The following is a 16,380-nucleotide window of genomic DNA, read 5'->3' on the forward strand; positions in this document are numbered from 1 at the left end:
AGCCAAGGCGGGTAACAAAACAACATACATAATCTAAAAAAACAAGCAATAAAAAGGCATTATATGAACTTATAAAGCTCTCGTGAGTTATAGTGAAGGATGGGCTGCTGTTTGCAATGACATAGGAAATGTTGACATCTCATATTGTTGCGCATTGTTTAAAAAATGAAAAATGAGCAGAAAACACAGGACATTTTCCCCCAAATTCTATATAGGTCGCCAAAATTTGGGAATGGATCTGAGATCCGTGCTCAAACTAATTCATTAATGAGGTGTTAGCAATCAATTATTGATGTTAATTGGCAGTAATTTGGACTTATGTGTGGGTCTACCTACATGCTATTTTAGAACACTGTGCGCCAAAGTGCCTCACATACAACCCAAAAGGGGGCGTCGGGGTGACCATGTGTGTGTGTGGGGGGGGGGGGGGTATGGGCAGGTTATGGGTGTTCAAAAAATTTCAGCGCACTGTTCTAGAATACCGGGTTATGTGCCCAACCTATGTGCCAGGATTTACACTACGTTTCAGCATGCATTAAGTCCTCGCAGGAATCCGTACTAACCACCATTCTATAAAGGATGCTCAGTCCGGAGTGCCCTTTATAGAGTAGCACTTGGCGCAGATTTTTTCCCAGCTCCTAATTTTGAACACCATTTACTGAAATCTGGCCGTTTGTGGTTTTTCGTTTGTTGATAAGAGTACACACCATTTACAAAGAGGCGCACTCTAAGGGCCCTGTTTACAAAGGCGTGCTAGAGTTTTTAGCACACGCTAACTGTGTAGATGCCCAAAGGAATATTATAGGCATCTACATGGTTAGCATATGCTAATTTTTAGAGCGTACTAAAAATGTTAGCGCGCCTTGGCCCTAAATGACATTGCCCTCAAAACAAAAATGTAGATTCATCAAAACAAACAATGCTGCAAACAACATTGGAAATTGTTGTGCTGCCCATGAAATTAAGTCAAACTAGTTCTCACATCCTTATATTTAACACTACGGAACAAAGTAGAGCACCCAAGTTTTCATATTTTAAGATCTTGTATAAAGTTTCAGAGACTTAAGTGGTACAGTATATAAGCATAGGAGCCATTTACCTCTGAAAACCTGTGTTTAAACATAGGCTTAAATTTCTAAATTATGACAGTATGGTTACCTTAAACTAGTAAAGACGGGGTATTTGTGCCTATCAAAGCATCAGCACTACTGGCAGGCAAATTAGGAAATGCTCAGGGTGGAAGAGCAGGGTTAATATAAGTCAAGATTCAACTGCAGTACTGGACATACAATAAAAACATTGGGAATTAGACTGGCTTTAGGGGTTCGAAGTTCTGTGTTTCCTGTTAAAGTGGAGAGTTCAGTGTGGGTTCAGGTGATTGGTTGATCTGAAACTGCGGGCGGGCTTGGCATGTGACATGTATTGCCCTCCCTATTTCTATGACATCACACATGCTCGTTGAGGACCTTGATATGATCCTATTTTTGAATGGGTGGTATTTGGCCTGTGTGTTTTTAATTTTTGTAAGTCAATTTTAGGATTTGTATTCTGGAGAGTGACATATATTAATTACGCCTTTTATATATATTTGTGTTATGTGCGGTCCAAATTGTTACAAGACTCCAGAAGCAGGCAGGGAGTTTCTGCCGAAACGCTGTGGGGACAGCCATTTGGTTGTGCCATCTTATGTGAATCTTCTCTGTTAACGCTGAGTCCAGTAAATGGTGAAGATGCTTCTTCTTTTGAAGCTAAGTACTCTTCTTTGGTCACATGCTTTGTGTTTATATAAGAATTTTTGTATAAAAAATATTTTCAAATAAATTTAGTAGTTCAGTTGTGCTAGATGAGAAGAATACAGTAAATGATTATTGACGGTGGGCTTCTGGTTGTGGTCTGAAATGGGATGGCTCATAAGAGGCCTTATAACCACAAAGCCCTTAAGTATATAACTTATATTCTTCTCATTTAGGTGTTACTATTGGTTTAAGTTTATGTGCTTTGGAATACTTTTCCTTGTTCCACTATTTTGTGTTTTTTGTGATACAAAAAAAAATAAACAAAAAGAAATATATATTTATGTGATTTAAAAATAAAGGGAGCAATATTCAGCTGACAGTGGTCAGTGTTCTTTTATCTGAATTACACTCAGAGAAAAAAAAGGATGAGGGGAGATATGATAGAGGTCTATAAAATCATAAGTGGTGTGGAATGGGTAGATGTGAATCGCTTGTTTACTTTTTCAAAAATACTAGGACTAGGGGGCACGCGATGAAGCTACAAAGTAGTAAATTTTAAACGACTACTACTACTATTTAGCATTTTTATAGCGCTACAAGGCTTACGCAGCGCTACATAAACATAGAAGAAAGACAGTCCCTGCTCAAAGAGCTTACAATCCAATAGACAAAAAATAAAGTAAGCAAATCAAATCAATTAATGTGTACAGGAAAGAGGAGAGGAGGGTAGGTTGAGGGGAGTGGTTATGAGTCAAAAGCAATGTTAAAGAGGTGGGCTTTCAGTCTAGATTTAAAGGTGGCCAAGGAGAGATAGTGCCTGGTAGCACTATAGAAATGATAAGTAGTAGTAGTAGTAGTAAAGAGGAAGCAAAAAGTGTGGCAGAAGAAAAACCAACATCATTAAACACAATTTCTAAAAAAGGGACACAAGACGTAGGGGCTCAGGAAGTTTATTCCAGGCCTAGGGTGCAGTGAGACAGAAGGCGCGAAGTCTGGAGTTGGCAGTAGTGGAGAAGGGAACGGATAAGAAGGATTTATCCATGGAGCGGAGTGCACGGGAAGGGGTGTAGGGAAGGACAAGTGTGGAGAGATACTGGGGAGCAGCAGAGTGAGTACATTTATAGGTTAGTAGAAGGAGTTTGAACAGGATGCGAAAACGGATAGGGAGCCAGTGAAGCGACTTGAGGAGAGGGGTAGTATGAGTAAAGCGACCCTGGCGGAAGATGAGACGGGCAGCAGAGTTTTGAACCGATTGGAGAGGGGAGAGGTGACTAAGTGGGAGGCCAGCAAGAAGCAGATTGCAGTAGTCTAAACGAGAGGTGACAAGGGTGTGGATGAGGGTTTTGGTAGAGTGCTCGGAAAGAAAGGGGCGGATTTTACGGATGTTGTAAAGAAATGACAGGTCTTGGCGATCTGCTGGATATGAGCAGAGAAGGAAAGAGAAGAGTCAAAGATGACCCCAAGGTTTCAAGCTGAGGAGACAGGGAGAATGAGAGAGCCATCAACAGAAATAGAAAATGGGGGGAGTGGGGAGGTGGGTTTGGGGGGGAAAATGAGAAGCTTGGTTTTCGTCATATTTAATTTCAGGTGGCGTTGAGACATCCAGACAGCAATGTCAGACAAGCACGCTGAAACTTTGGTTTGGATGCAAGGTGAGATATCAGGGGTAGAAAGGTAAAATTGGAGAAAAGTTTTCTTCACTCAACATGTAATTAAACTCTGGAATTCATTGCCAGAGAATGTAGTTAAAGTAGTTAGCTTTGTGGGGTTTAAAAAAAGGTTTGGATGGCTTCCTAAAGGAAAAGTCCATAGACCATTATTAAAATGGACTTGGGGAAAATCCACTGTTTATTTCTAGGATAAGCAGCATAAAATGTATTGTACTTTTGGGGGATCTTGCCAGGTACTTGTGACCTGGATTGGCCACTGATGGAAACAAGATGCTGGGCCTGATAGGCCTTCAGTCTGTCCCAGTATGGCAATACTTATGTACTTATTTAGTGCTCACCCCTATCCGGGTACCAGTACTGAATATCCATGTCTGGGGTGGCCACTGGGAGTTACCTGGGTACCACACTTCTTGCTATCCTAAGTTAACCGGCTATCCAGGTACTGCCACTGAATTGAACAATGGAATGCTTTTAACTCCTAACCCTTATTCACTTGTTCCGAACCCTTATTTTATCATCTTCACTTTAATATTCCCTTATCTCTTATTTGCCCTATTTGTCTGTCCTAATTAGATTGTAAGCTCTGTCGAGCATGGCTGTCTCTTCATGTTCAAGTGTACAGTGCTGCGTATGTCTGGTAGCACTATAGAAATGATAAGTAGTAGTAGTAGTAGTAGTAGTAAAGAGGAAGCAAAAAGTGTGGCAGAAGAAAAACCAACATCATTAAACACAATTTCTAAAAAAGGGACACAAAAAGCCAGGTGGCATCAGAAATATGTGTGCAAATGAGCTATTGGATCTCTTATAGCCCCAGCTATTTCAAATTTCCAAGCTCTTTTCAACTTAATCAATCACTTGCCATCATGGTTTAAAGAGCCCACTACAATTTTTATTTACATTACAACCTACATATAACAAGCTGTGTTTTGTATCAATCAAGTAACAAAAAACACTGGCTACTTATCTTCATATGACTCCAAAGGAGACAGTGCTGTATTGATCTTTAACAAGCTTCTTTTTCATCATCACACTGAATTGAACAGTAGCTGGAGAGCTCCCAGCTCCATTTGGACTCCACTTCTGGACTGCCCCAGCACTAACTGGAGAGTGCCATGGTGATCAGAGTGGATATTCAATGTCATCCTCCAGTCAGGTGCCACTGAATATCTGCTCCCAGCCTGGTCAATGTGGCTTAACTGGGCAGAAGCCTTTCCTGCCCAGTTAAACCATACTAAAAGGGGCATTTTTGAAAGAATGTCCAAATCAGAATTGGGACGTCCTGCTCATAATGTCCAAAAAAAATAAAATCTATCTCACAGCCAGTGCCGTAGCGAGGGTGCCTGACACCTGGGGCGGGTCGCCGCTGCGCACCCCCCCTCCGGGTGCAGGGCACAGCGCCCCCACCCTCCGGAGCGCAACCCCCCCCCCGAAATGCACCCTACCTTGCAGCGGGGGGCAGGCGGGAGGGCCGATCCGCCTCCAGTGCACGTCACTGGGAGCTGCGTCGGCTCTGCTGCTTCCCTGCTTTCTCTGCCCCAGAACAGAAAGTAACCTGTTCCGAGGCAGAAAGAGCAGAGAACCAGCGAGCCGACACCCCCCCCCCCCAGCGCATGCACTCGGGGCGGACCGCCCCACCGCCCCCCCTTCCTACGCCACTGCTCACAGCCATTTTCAAACAGTAAAGATGTGCAGATTTCCTATTCAAAAATATATGAGGACGTCCTTACACTGAACAACCATTTTACAAACTAAGGGGTCCTTTTACTAAGGCATGCTGAAAAATGGCACTTGTTTTGGACGCGCGCAGATCCATTTTTCAGAGCACCTGTAAAAAATACCTTTTTTTCTGGCCGAAAATGGATGCGCGGCAAAATAAAAAATTGGCTTGTGTCCATTTTGGGTCTAAGACCTTACCACCACCCATTCACTCAGCGGTAAGGTCTCACGCGTTAACCGGGCGGTAATCATCAATGCGTGTACACTGCCGATTACCGCATGGTTAGTGCCGCACATTCATAGTAGAGCATAGAACATAGTAGATGACGGCAGAAAAAGACCTGCATTGTCCATCCAGTCTGCCCAACAAGATAAACTCATACGTGCTACTTTTCGTGTATACCTTACCTTGATTTGTATCTGTCATTTTCAGGTCACAGACCGTATAAGTCTGGCCAGCACTATCCCTGCCTCCCAACCACCAGCCCCATTTCCCACCATCGGCTCTGGCACAGACCGTATAAGTCTGCCCAGCACTATCCTCGCCTCCTAACAACCAGCCCCGCCTCCCACCACCAAATATTTTTGGACGCATGTAAAAAATGGAATTACTGCCCGGGCCACGCGGCAGTTCCAAACTGACGCACGTTGTGCGCACATAGGTGCCTACACGCTTAGTAAAAGGGCCCCTGAAACATTTAAATTATAAACAGGGGAAAACAAGGCACAGGGACATCCGTCTGGCAGCATTCTTATAAAAATGGCCACAGAGCTGCTTGGAAAACAGAGGAGTTGTCTTGTGGTTAGTGCAATGGACTGTAAACCAAGGGACCCAGGTTCAATGTGAGCCCTCCAGGAACAAAAAATACCTACTGTACCTGAATGTACACCAACAGCCGTCAGGTACAGTAAGTATTTTTTTGTTGCTGGAGGAAAAGCAACAGCATTATAATGGGATTTGAACCTGTGTCCCTTGGTTTATACTCCACTGCACTAACCACTAGGCTACTCCTCTGTCACATTTGCTGCTTTGTTCAAAATGGCCATAATACCTACACCTGGCATACAGCCTGGTTTTCCTTTCTGGTTTCACTGTCCAGGGAGATGGAGGGGGCCAGCAACCACTGAGGGATTAAGAAGGGGTCCCTCCAGTGTTCAGCTGCTCAATCAGAGTAACTTTTTGTAACTTGGATGTGACTGAAACCGGGCTAGATAAAAATGTCCTTCTTTTTAAGACATCGATGTTTCTTCCCATTCGAAAATAGCTGCTGGATGTCTTACTCTTGGGCTCTCCCTAGTCCCACCCAAAACAGGTCCACAACATGTTCACTTACTAACTGGATGAACTGCAGTGTGAAACGTCCAAATTTTGACTTTCCAAAATGGGATTCGGATGTTTTTAGCAGATGAACGTTTTTTTTTTTTAGGCATTTTGAGGCATCCATCTGCTTTGAGAATGAGCACCTAAATGTCAACTCCAAATGTTCTAGATGTCCTTATGTACTTCTTTGAAACTAGATAATGCTGAAATTGCCTCAGTGGCCAGTTATTTTAAAGCACAGAGCTAAACTATAGTTACGCTCTGGAACTCTTTGCCGGAGGATGTGGTAACCGCAATTAGTGTATCCAGTGTATCTAGTTTGGACAAATTCCTGGAGGAAAAGTCCATAGTCTGCTATTGAGACAGACATGGGAAGCAACTGCTTGCGCTGGGATTTGTAGTATGGAGTGTTGCCACAATTTGGGTTTCTGCCAGGTATTTGTGACCTGGCTTGACCACTGTTTGGAAAACAGGATACTGAGCTAGATGGACCATTGTTCTGACCCAGTATGGCTACTTTTATGTTCTTCTATATGCACAGCCCCTGGTTTCCTGAGACAGAGTTGTCAAGCTTCTGGGACAAGAGTTTGAAAATTCTGCAGCAACCAGGCAGCTCTTTTTCATCAACTTCCATAGATTTGCCTTTTTAAACTTTAGTTGTAAAAAGTCTTTGTCTAGTTTTTCTTGCATGTCTAGTTATTTATTTGTCCCTTTTGGGTGGGGGGGAAACAATCTTAATGATTAGTGGTGGGGATTGAAATTGGGAGAAGGACAAAAGATCTAGGGAATGGGATGAGAAGGGAGAATCTCAGGAGAATGGATCTCAGAGAAGAGAAATGGAGATGAGAACATAGGAAGAAGGGGTAGGGGGTAAGGAAGGAGGTGGATGGACAGGTAGAGGAAGGGGTGGATAGGAGAGGGGAATCAGGAAGAAGAATGGGGAAAGGGGAGAGAAGACAGATTGGGACAGGAGAATAACGAAGGGATACAGGATCAGGACACAAAGGATCAATCTCCTCATACCCCTCCCTACACTGATCCTTTCTCTCACTTACACTCCACACCACCTTCAATCTTCCCAGTCAATGATTTCCTCACTTTCTCCCCCTTCTACTCTGATCCTCACATTTACTTACTCACCCTCCCTGATCTTCTTACACCCCACAATACCTCTGATCCTCTCTCCTTTTGCCCAATCCCCAAATTTACTCACACTCCCCTGGCTCACAATCCTACCACTCACTTTTCCTTTGCTACCTCATCCCGACTCACTTTCCCTTGCAACTCAAACCCAACTTGTTCTCTCTTGTCCTTCGACACATCATCAGAGAAGCTCTTACCCCATCCCACCCCTTGTTCCCCCTGCCCCTCATTCACCTTCTTAACCACTATATAGTTTAAGCTGCATATTAAGTCTAATAAAAATAAACACATAAACATGGTATCAGCAGAACATATTTTCAGACTGTGGTCTCTCTCTCTGCTTCTGACCAGACTATTTCACTTTGATCTTTGCAACAATCCAGCCAGAAGCAGAAGGGAAGGACACAACCTAAGGTGCCATGCTACCACAGACAACACTGCAACAGGCCACCCTCTCCCATCCTAGAGAAAATAGGGAAGCCTTCACTCCAGCCCTCCATTTCTCACAGTGATTCCATGGGAAAGACTGAATTTTGCAATCCTTTTTACTACCATAGAATAGCAGGAGGCTAGGAGCATTGATAATAGGTTATATGTTGGTCTTGCACATTGCTTTTCATTTCTTAGGAGTATTTACCTGCATTCCCTTCATTTAAAGATGTCGACATTTGCCTGTTCTCTTCATGGAGATCTTTATCTTCGTTAAGTGCTGAGGATACTCCTGCTTCGGCATCCAGTAAGATCTGGTGTTCAGAGAGGTCCATGCCTGCAAAATGTCCAGGCAATTCACAGTCTTCAAAGTCTGTGGGGAGATGGTGCAGGGGTAAGTCCTGGGTGGATGCTGTAAAGACTCCTTCTAGAACCAGTGGAGACCCAGGTGGAGAAAGAGAAGATAGAGAGGACCTTGAGGAAAGCGAGGTGACAGATTTGGGAGGCTCAACCACTTTTGTAGTATGTCCTGGCGATGGAGAGCCAGAAGAGTTGCTATAACCCAATCTGCTATGCGAGCTGGCCACCTCATTTTCATGAATTGTGGTGATGGGTCCGGAAGGAATGTAGCCACTCTTTTCTTGCAAGATGAAGTCAAGTTTATACTGATAGTCCAAGTCTGTTACTTGCTCACTTTGCGTATAATAGAGATCTGTAGAGCTCAGGGAATTTAGGGACCCTCTGCTAGATGTATTCAGAGATCCTCGACTAGATGCCAGTGAGCCAAGACTGCTCCCGGAAGAAACAGATAATGTACTGGTAGACAAACTGCAACAAGAAAACACATTTATTTCTCGTTCAACACTTATACAATATACATAAACTAAAAGAAGAGATTCGTAAGCACAAGACACAGTTAATTACTTACGAAAAAGTTAAACCTTGTAGCAAATACTTGTGGTGGTTATCCTCACACATGCAAAAATCTTTCTATTGAATTTTCGTGTTCAGTAAAATACAAGTTGTAGAACTATGCGTCAAGATACAAAAACTATATAGGGGTAGACTCAGGAACTGATTCAGAATTATTTTTTCACGAAAAGCATGGTGGATGCATAAAATGCCCTCCCAGAACTGGTGTAAGCTAAAATGATAAACTTTAAGAAGGTGTGGGACATGCAGAGGATCCTTAGTTGCATAACGAGAGAAAAAACATTGAAATCATGACCTAGTGAACCAGAGCATGTGGGGGTAAGCAGCTTGGTACAGCAAGTTACTATTTCTCAGAAGTTGGCTGGATTGGTGCAACAGGTTGGCAGACATACTGCCTGAGAGCAGAAGGCTAAGCCAGAGCAGGTAATGGCAGGCCAGTAGAAGTTAGTTTGAATTTATAGTCACTTCCATGTTTTGGGCAGAAAGCAAGCTGTAGAGAAATGTATTTATATTTCAAACATTATATACCAATACCACCTTACACATCATATCAAAAAACAGTTTACAATTAATCATAAATATATACAAAAAATAAGGGGTCCTTTTACTAAGGTGAGCTGAAAAATGGCCTGCGCTAGTGTAGGCGTCTGTTTTGGGCATGCGCAGATCCATTTTTCAGCATGCCTGTAAAAAATGCCTTTGTTTATTTTGCTGAAAAAGGACATGCGGCAAAATAAAAATTGGCGTGTGTCCATTTTGGGGCTGAGACCTACCGCCACCCATTGACTTAGTGGTAAGATCTCATGCGGTAAATGGGCAATAATGATCTATGCGCGCCAAATGCTGATTACCGCCCGTTTTTGCTGCACGTCATAAAATAAAAATTATTTTTCGGACACATACAGCGGACGCGTGTAAAAAATGAAATTACCACCCGGGCCACACGGTGGCCAGGCAGTAACTCCAAATTGGCGTGTGTTGGGTACGCGTGGGTGCCTACGCGACTTAGTAAAAGGACCCCTAAAATATTAAAATACATACACTATAACAAAACATAAACAGCAAAATCATAAGAATCTAGTTAAAATTATAAAATAGAACTTCATTAAAAGTTATTACAAAATATAAATCAAACATTTAACATCACTGTAAATCAATGGTGCTGATGACCACGGGAATGCCCCCCCCCCCCCCCCCCCGTAAAAAATAGAAAAATATTTTCTACTGTGAGAAACAGTGCGTGTAAACTTCAAAACTACCACAGGGTGCCCGTACTACCCCTGTGGTAGTGCCGATTTGGCGTGCACTACCTGAGCGTTATCCCTACAGCTGCTTAGTAAAAGGACCCCTATATGAGAGATACTGACTGAGAGGAGGGGGATTTATTCAAGGCGTTAGACACAAGAGCTATACAGGTAGTTAGACTGAGAGACAGACACCTCTCTCTGATGGGTGTTATTTCAATAGCAGTCCCTCTGAGTATTACTGAGGAGCTAAAGCCCTCAGTGCTCAAAGTTTCCAAGGGGTCCTTTTACCAAGGTGAGCTGAAAAATGGCCTGCAGTACTGTAGGCATGGGTTTTGGGCGCGCAGAATCATTTTTCAGCACACCTGTAAAAAAGGCCTCCCCCCCCCCCCCCCCCCCGAAAATGGACATGTGGCAAAACCAAAATTGCCAAACGTCCATTTTGGGTCTCAGACCTTACCGCCAGCCATAGATCTAGTGGTAAAGAATTTGGGCTGTAAGGACCTACGTGTGTCGGATGCCACGTGGCGCACGTCCGCTTCGCACGCCAGAAAATTAAAAATATTTTTCAGACACATGTATCGGATGCATGCCAAATATTTTTGCACGCGCTGGGCGCCTACGCAGCTTAGTAAATGGGGCCCATAGTTTATTAAAATTTGATATATCGCTCAAGCAAAATCTAGGCGGTTCACAATAATAACATAAAATATATTAAAATGAGAAAAGAACACCAAGATAAAATAGGAAAGAAACAGAAGAGCAGAGAGTCACAGCAGACAATCACAGGTATATGATTATATACATATATACATATATACATATACACAAAGCAGATCCCAGAGGCACCCAAGAGACCACTCCCAAGCACCACAAAACAAGGGAGGCAGGTCATCAAATTAGGAGCTAAAAGCCACAAGAACAAAGAGGCCTTTAGCTGTTTCATAAAGGAGGAAAAAGTCAGTTCCTGCCAAACACATACAGGGAAGGCATTCCACAGCACAGGTCCAGAGACCTCAAACATGTGGCTTCATACAGTTTGAAGGTATATCCCGAGGAGATGGGACGGTCAAAAGATTCTATGAAGAGGATCCGAGTGTCCTAGCAGGTACATAGGAAACCAAGAAATCAAGCAAATACCGCGGAGAACCTGTAGATAAAACCTTATAAATGAGACATAAGATTTTAAAAGAGATCCAGGTGGTTATAGAAAGCCAGTGTTCCTCCCGTAATAATGGTGTCAAATGTTCAAATCAAATCTCCTGGAACCAGTCAACAGTTTAATAGCTAAACTGAAGTAAGAATATATGCCGTACTGAGTAAGAACCAGTACTGGGTAGCATCTTAGCTTCAACTAAGATAGTTCCAGAGAAGAGCTGTGTGCATTCCAGCTTCATCACTAATGGCCTTACACTGTAAACACAGACTAAAGACACAGTGAAGAAGGCAGCCTATCTACACGACCTTGTCCAGGAGCCGACTGGGAAACTTCAGCTTGGAGTCCAAGAGGGAAAGAAGAGACCTGCCACACATAAGGAGCCAAAGGACTTTTCCAGGCAGCCTATAGGGCAGTGGTGTGCTGGTAAATGTTGAACAACAGGCTCTCTCCCCGGTCCCACATATGCGCCCCCCCCCCCCCCCCCCCACATTGCAGAGCTGGCTATAGCCAGGGAGAGAGCCTGGGGGGGGGGGGGCAATTCATTACTCCAGGAAAAAAAAATTAAATGATCCCAGGTTCCAATCTAATTCATGTTTAATATGGGATAAAATGCCATAAATAAGTAAATAAATATAAACTTTTAATGTTGAGCACCTGATTCTCAAAGTGGACATATTCCAAACACTATAATGAAAATAAAATGATTTTTTCTACCTTTGCTGTCTGGTGACTTTGTTTTTCTGATCATGCTGGTCCAGTATCCGATTCTGCTATCTGTCCTCTTAATTCCGTTTCCAGGGCTTCCTTTCCATTTATTTCTTTACTTTCCTCCTTTCTTCTTCATTTCTTGCCCTACATCCGTAAGTAAAAGCTGGGTCCCCCGCAGACTTGATTGTCCAGTGAATCCAACTTCTGCCTATTTTCTTCATCCATGTGCAGTTTTTCTCCTCTCTTTCTTTTCCCTCATCACATCTCCTTCCTCACTCTTCCCTCCCCTCTATCCATGTCCAGCATTGATTTGTCCTTTCCATTCTCAGGGCACACAAAAGCTTTTCCTTCTTTACTTAATTTCAGTCTGACTTTACTGAAGAGCAGTAAAGGGACTGAATGGTGCTTACTAGCCCTGTAGTAACTCCCCCCCCCCCCCTAAAAAAGAATTTCAGTACAGAGGTAAATGGCACTGATGCTTTTTAAGATCTTGGCAGACTTCACCCTCTAGTACAGTTCAGATTGTGCACTGAGGTAAAGCAGATTTTTAGAGGGGGAACAGCTGATGCACCTGCAACACCCTGAAGCCTAGTCTAGCCTGCAACTTGAACCCAAAGGCTTAACGCAAGCACACACCTAGCTGCTCATCTTGCGCCCCATATATAAACCGCGCGCAATTCACAGAAGAGCGCTTCTGGCAACAGCACCGTGCAATCTCTGAAAAGGTGACGGCAAAATCTAGAAGAATGCTTGGATACACAGGGAGAGAAATGGCCAGTAGGAAAAAGGAAGTGATGATGACCCTATACAAGATTCTAGTGAGACCTCATTTAGAATATTATGCACAATTCTGGAGACCATATCTTTAAAAAGATATAATCAGGATGGAGTCAGTCCATAGGCTGGGTACTAAAATGGTCAGTGGTCTACATCATAAATTGTATGGGGTCAGACAAAGATCTCAATATGCATACTTTGGAAGAAAGGTTGGAGAGGGGATATATGCTAGAGGCATTTAAATATCTACACAGCATAAAAGCACAGGAGGCAAGTCTCTTTCAACTGAAAGAAAGCTCTGGAATGAGGGGGCATAGGATGAAGGTGAAAGGGGACACAGGGAAAAGTAACCTGAGGAAATACTTCTTCATGGAAAGGGTGGTGAACTTGTGGAATGGCCTCCTGGTGAAGTGGTGTGTAGGGGTATATATTCAGGAGGACAACTCCTAATATATATATATACATCCTGAGGTACTTAGCTGACAGAACACTACTAAATAGCAATTATTCTGGACACGTGTCTAGGGGAAGCGTACCTCTTTGGCCCTATGGCTAGCTAGCTGTGCTGGAAAAAGGAACAATGCCACAGATGAAATATATATTATTTATTAGGTAAAGAAATATATATATAAATAGTTCTGAAGCAAAATGCCAAGCAAAATACAAAATAACTTGCTATAAAAATAGATTATCAGCAAAATATAGATAATGATATATATAATTATCCTAATGGACTAACTAAATGAGTGATTACACAACCAATCACAACACTGATAGCCTAATGATTATGAGAACTTACACCACACAGGTGGTTGGGAGGCGGGGCTGGTGGTTGGGAGGCGAGGATAGAGCTGGGCAGACTTATATGGTCTGTGCCAGAGCCAGTGGTTGGGAGGCAGGGCTGGTGGTTGGGAGGCGGGGATAGTGCTGGGCAGACTTATACGGTCTGTGCCCTGAAGAGCACAGGTACAAATCAAAGTAGGGTATACACAAAAAGTAGCACATATGAGTTATCTTGTTGGCCAGACTGGATGGACCGTGCAGGTCTTTTTCTGCCGTCATCTACTATGTTACTATGTTACCACATGTCTTATGCAAAATACAGTTAGCTGCTAGCAGCACCAGTCTGATCTGATGATCAACAGGAGGAAGTGGGCTGCAGAAAAGATCCAGTCCCTTATTCCTACTACCAAGCAGAAGCTGCCCGCTTTACAGAAGTGGGGAGGGAAATTCCAGAAGTACAAAGATGACTCTTCTGGGTCCACAGATGCTGCGGAGCCTAGTGTTAACTCTGAAGAGGTGGTCACTCAGTCCTCTTCAGAGGAAGAACAGTACTGACTAAATGTTTTTCCATTTTATTCACAGGATCTTGTTTCTGTTGTACAAGTGAGTGCTCCCTTTGCTGCCATTCATAAAATTGTTGCTGCATTCACAGGTGACCAGTCTCCGGACCAGGAGTGGCTTCCTTCATTGGACACCGTCAGGATACACATTTTGGGTAAACGTATGCCTATGGGATCCAGGTATGTATTGCCTTTGTTGGTCCAACGTGTTTCCAGGTCAAGGCCTTTTTGATACAGCCTCTGAGGTGACTTTTGTTGCCCAGGGCATGTGTCTGAAGTTTGAGGCTTTCTAGGGGAGCAACCAGGATAACCTTTGTATTATGCCATGTGATATGTCACTTGTGGCTTTTGGCAATAAGACCATAATATGATCAGTTTTGACATCGACCTTGAAGTAACTGTACACAGAAAGTCAAATACGTTAGCGTTTAACTTTAAAAAAGGAGACTATGATAAAATGAGAAGAACGGTAAAAAAAAAACTTAGGGGGGCAACTGAGAGAGTAAAAACTGTACAACAAGCGTGGACGCTGTTCAAAAATACCATCCTGGAGGCCCAGGCCATACATATTCCGCGAATTAGAAAAGAAAGACGGAAGTCCAAAAGACACCCGGCCTGGTTGAAAAGTGAGGTGAAGGAAGCTATTAGGGCTAAAAGAAACGCCTTCAGAAAATGGAAGAAGGAACCGTCTGAAAATAACAAGAAACAGCATAAGGAGTGTCAAAGCAAATGCAAGGCGCAGATTAAGAAGGCCAAGAGGGAGTATGAAATAAAGATAGCATTAGAGGCAAAAAAACATAGTAAAAAATTTTTTCGGTATATTAAAAGCAGGAAGCCGGCAAAAGAATCGGTTGGGCCACTGGATGACCGAGGGGTAAAAGGGGCGATCAAGGAAGACAAAGATGTAGCGGAGAGACTGAATGAATTCTTTGCTTCAGTCTTCACCGAGGAAGATTTGGGTGGGATACCAGTGTCGGAAATGGTATTTCAAGAGGACGAGTCGGAGAAACTTACTGACTTCACGGTAAACATGGAGGACGTAATGGGGCAATTCGGCAAACTGAAGAGTAGCAAATCTCCTGGACCGGATGGTATTCATCCTAGAGTACTGATAGAACTGAAAAACGAGCTTGCGGAGCTACTGCTAGTGATATGCAACTTATCCTTAAAAATCGAGCGTGGTACCGGAAGATTGGAAGGTGGCCAATGTAACGCCCATTTTTAAAAAAGGCTCCAGGGGAGATCCGGGAAATTATAGACCGGTGAGTCTGACGTCGGTGTCGGGGAAAATGGTAGAGGCTATTATTAAAAACAAAATTACAGAGCACATCCGAGGACATGGATTACTGAGACCAAGTCAGCATGGCTTTTGTGTGGGGAAATCTTGCCTGACCAATTTACTTCAATTCTTTGAAGGAGTGAACAAACATGTGGACAAAGGGGAGTCGGTTGATATTGTGTATCTGGATTTTCAAAAGGCGTTTGACAAGGTACCTCATGAAAGGCTACAGAGGAAATTGGAGGGTCATGGGATAGGAGGAAATGTCCTATTGTGGATTAAAAACTGGTTGAAGGATAGGAAACAGAGAGTGGGGTTAAATGGGCAGTATTCACAATGGAGAAGGGTAGTTAGTGGGGTTCCTCAGGGGTCCGTGCTAGGACCGCTGCTTTTTAATATATTTATAAATGATTTAGAGATGGGAGTAACTAGCGAGGTAATTAAATTTGCTGATGACACAAAGAGGCATATTTTCAAAGCACTTTGGGAGGCTAAGTTCCATAGGTTTCTATGGAACTTTGGGAGGCTAAGTGCTTTGAAAATGAGCCTCAAAGTTATTCAAAGTCGTTAAATCGCGACAGGATTGTGAAAAATTACAAGAGGACCTTACGAGACTGGGAGACTGGGCGGCTAAATGGCAGATGATGTTTAATGTGAGCAAGTGCAAGGTGATGCATGTGGGAAAAAAGAACCCGAATTATAGCTACGTCATGCAAGGTTCCACGTTAGGAGTTACGGACCAAGAAAGGGATCTGGGTGTCGTCGTCGATAACACACTGAAACCTTCTGCTCAGTGTGCTGCTGCGGCTAAGAAAGCAAATAGAATGTTGGGTATTATTAGGAAAGGTATGGAAAACAGGTGTGAGGATGTTATAATGCCGTTGTATCGCTCCATGGTGCGACCGCACCTTGAGTATTGTGT

General features: G+C 43.3%; 1 protein-coding gene across 1 annotated transcript in view; it reads right to left on the reverse strand.

Moving 5' to 3' along the window:
* WWC2 (WW and C2 domain containing 2) overlaps nucleotides 1-16,380 on the reverse strand; it is a 306,912-nt gene that overhangs the window by 88,795 nt on the left and 201,737 nt on the right. The window contains exon 11 of the mRNA XM_030191517.1: nucleotides 8,224-8,843. Coding sequence (XP_030047377.1) covers nucleotides 8,224-8,843 — 620 coding nt within the window. The remainder of the gene's footprint in view (nucleotides 1-8,223; nucleotides 8,844-16,380) is intronic.

This window comes from Microcaecilia unicolor, chromosome 2 (genome assembly GCF_901765095.1).
Source record: "Microcaecilia unicolor chromosome 2, aMicUni1.1, whole genome shotgun sequence".
Taxonomy (NCBI): Eukaryota; Metazoa; Chordata; class Amphibia; order Gymnophiona; family Siphonopidae; genus Microcaecilia; species Microcaecilia unicolor.